The sequence below is a fragment of the Syngnathoides biaculeatus genome, chromosome 17 (genome assembly GCF_019802595.1).
Source record: "Syngnathoides biaculeatus isolate LvHL_M chromosome 17, ASM1980259v1, whole genome shotgun sequence".
Taxonomy (NCBI): Eukaryota; Metazoa; Chordata; class Actinopteri; order Syngnathiformes; family Syngnathidae; genus Syngnathoides; species Syngnathoides biaculeatus.
In genome coordinates this window covers 23,923,546-23,930,291 of record NC_084656.1, presented here as the reverse complement: position 1 = coordinate 23,930,291, position 6,746 = coordinate 23,923,546, and the positions used below count along the sequence as shown (strand labels likewise).

At 44.3% G+C, this 6,746-nt stretch overlaps 1 protein-coding gene across 1 annotated transcript; it reads right to left on the bottom strand.

Annotated features, from left to right (window-relative positions):
• Positions 1–2,405: 2,405 nt before the first annotated feature.
• Positions 2,406–5,780, bottom strand: LOC133491221 (high choriolytic enzyme 1). Its single transcript, XM_061802168.1, has 10 exons — positions 5,631–5,780; positions 5,524–5,556; positions 5,406–5,459; positions 4,013–4,056; positions 3,829–3,898; positions 3,649–3,763; positions 3,083–3,255; positions 2,860–2,941; positions 2,668–2,789; positions 2,406–2,583 (listed from the first exon to the last, which is right to left on the bottom strand). Exons 1-10 carry the CDS (start codon positions 5,677–5,679, stop codon positions 2,438–2,440), a joined length of 888 nt encoding a protein of 295 aa, XP_061658152.1. The 5' UTR covers positions 5,680–5,780; the 3' UTR covers positions 2,406–2,437.
• Between the last annotated feature and the right edge of the window lie 966 nt (positions 5,781–6,746).

Below are 6,746 nucleotides of genomic sequence, written 5' to 3'. Positions count from 1 at the left end.
CATCTATTTAGCACACTACCGGCACCAGTCAACACATTTCCATCTCTATCCTTAATCACCCTGACCTGCTGCACATCCTTCCCATCTCTATCCCTCTGTCTGGCCAACCTGTAGAGATCCTTTTCTCCTTCTTTCGTGTCCAACCTGGTGTACATGTCTTCATATGCCTCTTGTTTAGCCTTTGCCACCTCTACCTTTGCCCTACGTCGCATCTCGATGTACTCCTTTCGCCTCTCCTCAGTCCTCTCAGTATCCCACTTCTTCTTCGCTAATCTCTTTCCTTGTATGACTCCCTGTATTTTGGGGTTCCACCACCAAGTCTCCTTCTCCCCTTTCCTACCAGATGACACACCAAGTACTCTCCTGCCTGTCTCTCTGATCACCTTGGCTGTCGTCGTCCAGTCTTCCGGGAGCTTCGGTTGTCCATCGAGAGCCTGTCTCACCTCTTTCCGGAAGGCCACACAACATTCTTCCTTTCTCAGCTTCCACCACATGGTTCTCTGCTCTACCTTTGTCTTCTTAATCTTCCTACCCACCACCAGAATCATCCTACATACTACCATCCTATGCTGTCGAGCTACACTCTCCCCTACCACTACTTTACAGTCAGTAACCTCCTTCAGATTACATCGTCTGCACAAAATATAATCTACCTGCGTGGTTCTACCTCCGCTCTTGTAGGTCACTATATGTTCCTCCCTCTTCTGGAAATAAGTGTTCACTACAGCCATCTCCATCCTTTTTGCAAAGTCCACCACCATCTGCCCTTCAAAGTTCCTTTCCCGGATGCCGTACTTACCCATCACTTCTTCATCGCCCCTGTTTCCTTTACCAATATGTCCATTACAATCTGCACCAATCACAACTCTTTCGCTGTCTGGGATGCTCAGAACTACTTCATCTAGTTCCTTCCAGAATTTCTCTTTCAACTCTAGGTCACATCCTACCTGTGGTGCATAGCCGCTAACCACATTATACATAACGCCGTCAATTTCAAATTTTAGTCTCATCACTCGATCTGATACTCTTTTCACCTCCAAGACATTCTTAGCCAGCTCTTCCTTTAAAATAACCCCTACTCCATTCTCTTCCCATCTACTCTGTGGTAGAATAATTTAAACCCTGCTCCCAGACTTCTAGCCTTACTACCTTTCCACCTGCTCTCTTGGATGCACAGAATATCAACCTTTCTCCTAATCATCATGTCAACCAACTCCTGAGCTTTTCCTGTCATAGTCCCAACATTCAAAGTCCCTACACTCAGTTGTAGGCTCTGTGCATTCCTCTTTTTCTTCTGACGCTGGATCCGGTTCCTCCTCTTCTTTGTCTTCGACCCACAGTAGCTGAATTTCCACCGACGCCCTGCAGGTTAGCAGTGCCGGGGGCGGGCGTTGTTAACCCGGGCCACGACCGATCCGGTATGGGATTCTTTAGATGAACGCTCATATTTGTTTGGCACAGTTTTTACGCCGGATGCCCTTCCTGACGCAACCCTCTGCATTTATCCGGGCTTGGGACCGGCCTACAGATTGCACTGGTTTGTGCCCCCATAGGGCTGCATTTAGTAAGTTTCTTTCGGCTTGTCCCTTTCGGGGTCGCCACAGCGTGTCATCTCAGATGAACGCACATATGTTTGGCACAATTTTTACGCCGGATGCCCTTCCTGACGCAACCCTTCTCAGGGAGTGGAGGCCCCAGTGGGATACGAACCCACAATCCCTGGTTTATCAAACCAGTGCTCTAACCACTGAGCTACAGGGCCTCTTTTTTTTTCTGTTCTGGTAACATAAAGGATTATTAATTCCACTTGGAGTAAGTAAGCGCAATGAAAAGAAATAACACCGTGACTAGCAAGAAACCTCGCATATTACTGAGGGCCCGATTTCCGTGACATAATTTTTCCCAAAATACACTGAAGCATCATCACGGTCCAAGGGGACCCAAGTCTAACCTCCTCTGTCAGCCTATCCATTACCACTACCTTAGCTAAGGATTTATTCATACCCTACATTTACTTGAAATTTTTTTTATAATCAAACAGACTTGGATTTATAATTTATCAGTAAAATTGACTAAAGCCTACTTACTTCCAATTTATTGAATTGATTTAAGATTAATTCATAACTTAAATGATGTGTTTATAATCATATTACTGCAGATCACTCCAATGTCATTCTCTATTTTTCCACATACTCCACCTTTTTCATCAAGCTTCAGGACCATTTTGCAACTGATTGACACTGTTCCAACTTACACATAAACACGTTTATACAAACACTGTAAATAAAGCCTAAACATCTAATTTTATCATCCGAGGTAGCTCTGTAGCCAAAAATCATCTCAAATTTTGGCTAATTTAAAGGAGGAAAAAAAAAAAAAACCTTTTGGTGGTAAAGGTATCAATATAGGGATGGAAAAGATTTTATTTCAAGACTGGTCAGCTGGTGTTTCGGGCACCGACCAGCAGGGACCGGGTGGTATTGCTGCGGAGGTTGATGACATCATTCAGGTGCACATTAATGAGTGCTGCTGAGGTGCCTGCGGGTTCCAGCCACTGGGGTTCCACCACTCCACCCGTTTGGTCTGGTAAAGATGGCAGATGACTCAAGTGCACATTTCTGGGTAGACTGAATGTTAGCAACATTCGCAGTTAAAAGAAAAACATACCACATTTGTAGAGCAGACGAACCCTTCGGACGTCTGTGGCTGTCATGCCGACGCGCTGACCCATGTTATTGGCCTTGACTTTGGCCACGATGGTGGGCCGTCCATTTGCTGAGAAGAAAGTCCTGCGCGTGCCGCTGACACAATCAGCCAAAGCACACCCACGATAACTTTAGCTTGCGGGGTGCACCATACCTGCCGTAGTGCATGATGGAGGACAGGTCGTACGCAAGCTGGAACGTTTCCCCAATTTGCTTCCGGAAGTTTTTATGATGCCCTTGAAAACAGAGCAAATCAGAATCTCACACACACACACTGAGATTTTTAGTCCAAAATAGTGATTAGGAAATGAGTGAATTATTGACAACACAGCCAGAAAGTTACAACCATTGCAACGTAGGGAAGAAACTTTACCGACCTGGCAGGATGTTGGCGGACACGATGGTGATGTATTTCCCACGGTCCATCCTTGTGTGCTCGTGGTAGAACCCCAGCGCATGGAGGACCTCGTGGACGATGTTACCTATCCTGCAGGTTTTTCCCACATGCACATCCTGCCTGCCGCCCATGAAGCCCACGTAAGACGCACACCTGCACAATCATATAACTCAAATTTTTTCCCCCTGCTTCAAAATCATGGATCAAATCATTACTTATTCACAATATAGCTTCACAAAACCAAGTAAGTTAGTAAAGACTAGTTGGAACAGGTTACATTTCGAAATCCAAGATCATTTGGTAGAGTCCCATTAAATCCTAAAGACTAACTTCTTTCAGATTGGGGAGGGTCGGGGGGATTAAATATTAAAATTCCCAACATTTTCCTCCATTTTCTCTAATCTGGGTCAGCGTTTTGGATGTAGTGTTGGTGTAGGTTTTATGGACATTCACCAGCACCGACGCCACACTTCCCTCACTTCCATCTGGGTTTGCGACTGCCCAATTCCTTTTGCAGCTCACATATAGAAAAGAGTCACAATATACCCGAAGCCATCTTTGAAGTTGAGGTAGTCCACTTCAGAGGTCCGCTTGTGGAAGGACAAGCAGGTGTGGAAATTGATCATGTTCAGCGCCGCCTCGATGTCGTTGGTGCGGAAGCCTTTCGAACAGAGGCCATGTTAGTATTTAGCTCATCGTTAGACGTTTGCGTTCACGTGTTCTCACCCAAATTTGAGTCTATCTTGTAGGGGATCTTTGTGGAAGGCCACTGTCTGTCTGCTGCGTTGCGGTTACTCTGCACGGGAAGAAACACCCACTTATTTTACCTCTAAAACATTTTATTCATATTGCAAAGCTCCACACAGGTCTTAAGCATCAGAAATCACTTCGATGAGATGCAAAGACTCACTTGCAGAAGCATGTCCCCCTCCGCCACCGCATCGTCGATCAAGCCTGTCGACACAGCACAACAGCATTCCCCCCCCCTCATTGCACACCCTTGAACTATGCTGTGTGTAGCATGCATAGGCTTTAATAGGCTACGTACCTCTACCAGTCATCTTTTTTTTCAAGCTTTGCGCCGAGGCCCATTAGGGTTAGAACTAACAGAGCTATACTGAAATGATTCTCATCAAGTGACTCCCACATGTACCTGACAGTGTAAAATGTGGCCTGCAAAACTATTGTGTCGTATGACTTGCACCAGTTGGATCCGCTGGATTATTGTACCTTCTGCCATCTATTAGAGTTAGTAGAGTTTTTAATTGTTCTGCTTGTCACTATGTCACTGGCATGGATGAAGACGCGTCACCTGATCTTGTATTTGGAATCACTAGTTTAGGATAGCTGCTCATAATTGGCCCACATTCCGATAGGATTCCCTTGCTTGAGTCTTGGAACAGGGCAGAAAAAAAAAAAAAAAAAAAAAAAAAAAAAAAGGCTTACGTCTTAGTTATGTAAGTGTCCTTGAAACCTTTTCATGTAATTGGATCAATACCCAACACACAGCCCACTGTATCTTTTGAAAATATTGATTTGGAATCATCCATCAAAAAGTCAATTCATCAATGGAAAAAGATTCATTCGTCACAAACCAAATGCCTAATGTCTTTACCGTTAGTTGTCCGAGGAACTTTCATGGTTGCATTTCTGTAGATGCTAATGAGTTTTTTTGAGACATCTGATTTCTCTTGCTTCATTTGCCTTTTCCATGAAAACAAATTCATCTTGGTGTCAGAAGAATTCCACCTTTGCTTCTTTTTGAGAGCTCACTCAACCTGTCACTCCTGTTAATGCCACAGGAGAAATTCTCATGTTGCAATACACCAGCAGGCTCTGTGAGCTAAAGTGCCACGATGAGGGTGCCAGTTTTCCATTCAGACTATAGCAGAAAGCAAAATATTGGTATTTCTAGGACATGAATGGAGAGTATGGGAATGTATGAGTCCTTCCCACTATAGACAAGAGTTTAAGGAGTTTGTCTATTTGTATCATTTAAGCACTTTTATCTGCAGAGCTTGAAGGGAAAAGCAATCAAATTTCACACTGCCATCTTTGTTCAAACTTTCCAAAGGGCACTACTGAGCTTTAACAGTACGTGACTGGATCCTTAAAAACATTTTCTCCAGGACACCTACAGTGGCAAAAACAACAGCCGATGCATGTAGAGACCCAAAAAGGCCAAACAGTTAAAAGAATTAATTTCAAGAGTTGCATAACCACAGTAAAACAGTCTACCAATCAATCAATCATCATCATCATCAGCATTCTTATTGTTAGTAAAAGAAGAAGTGTACACTGGCCTGCTAGCGTTTCCGGGTTGTTCTCAGTGTACGCGAGTGCTTTGATGAGGATGTCTGCATTGGATTGAGAAGAATTGATTGCAGATATTGGTGACTAAATGCGACACGCGCACTCTACCTTTATCTTTGGCTGGTGACGGAGCGCAGTAGCCTGAAACAAAACACATCAAAAGCCCAAATAGCCCAAAAAAAGCTCAAGAACAAGATCATGTTGTGGATGGTTACCATGCTTCAGATTAACACAGCAGAAAAGTGCAGGAAAGAGCAGCAACATGGCAACACCGGCTCATTAGCGCTGTAGGCATCACCTGAGCGACACCTTCTTAAATAAGATCATTTGCTGATTAACTGTGAGTTGGGCACCTTGTTCCACTTGCTGGCTGGAGGACTGCAGTACAGCTCGTCAATCCAAAAACGCCCTTCACTACTCCCCAATCACGGGATCGGCAGCTCCGCGCTAAAAAGACCACAGAAGTCGAGTCGATATATTTAGTAGTACTGTATAGTTTTTTTTTCCATATATTTTTTCCTAGTTGAAGCCACATGAAATGAGCTAGATGAGCTAAATGAGCAGAGGCCAGATATAGTAAGTACCTTGCAAGCACACCACTCTCGATAGATAGATAGATAGATAGATAGATAGATAGATAGATAGATAGATAGATAGATAGATAGATAGATAGATAGATAGATAGATAGATAGATAGATAGATAGATAGATAGATATTACTAATAATATAAAGAATATGGGAGCACGGTGGAGCAGCTGTAAAGCGATGGCCTCACAGTTCTGAGGACCTGTGTTCAATCCCGACCCCGCCAGTGTAGAGTTTGCATGTTTTCCCCGAGCCTGCATGGATTTTTTCACGGCACTCTGGTTTCCTCACACATCCCAAAAACATTAATTGGACACTCTAAATTGCCTGTAGGAGTGACTGTGACAGGAGTGTGGACAGTTGCCCGTCTCCATGTGCCCTGCGATTGGCTCATGACTAGTTCAGTGTGTACCCTGCCTCCTGCCTGTTGACAGCTGGGATAGGCTCCAGCACTCCCGCGACCCTTGTGAGGATTAGCATTTAATAAAATGGATGGATGGATGGATGGATGGATGGATGGACAGATGGATGGGTGGATGGAGAATACCTAGTCTTTTTCTTAGAACTAAAGTGGAGGTCTGGTGTCCAGAATGTTGCCAGTCAAAGTGAGGGAAGGAAGCCGATATGACGCAAAGTGTTGCCAGTTATCTTGGAAGGTCTCATGAGGAGAGTTCCTTTTTCTTTCTTTAGCAATCGCCTCTATCAGCAGAGAGGAAGGAAGGAATGAAGGAAGAGTGGAACTGCT

Coding starts and splice junctions, on each gene's coding strand:
- LOC133491221 (XM_061802168.1), bottom strand. CDS start 5,679: ATGTTGCTGCTCTTTCCTGCACTTTTCTGCTGTGTTAATCTGAAGCAT. Junction 3,764..3,828: donor CAAGATAGACTCAAATTTGG/GTGAGAACACGT, acceptor TCTGTTCGAAAG/GCTTCCGCACCAACGACATC. Junction 3,256..3,648: donor AACTTCAAAGATGGCTTCGG/GTATATTGTGAC, acceptor ATGATTGTGCAG/GTGTGCGTCTTACGTGGGCT.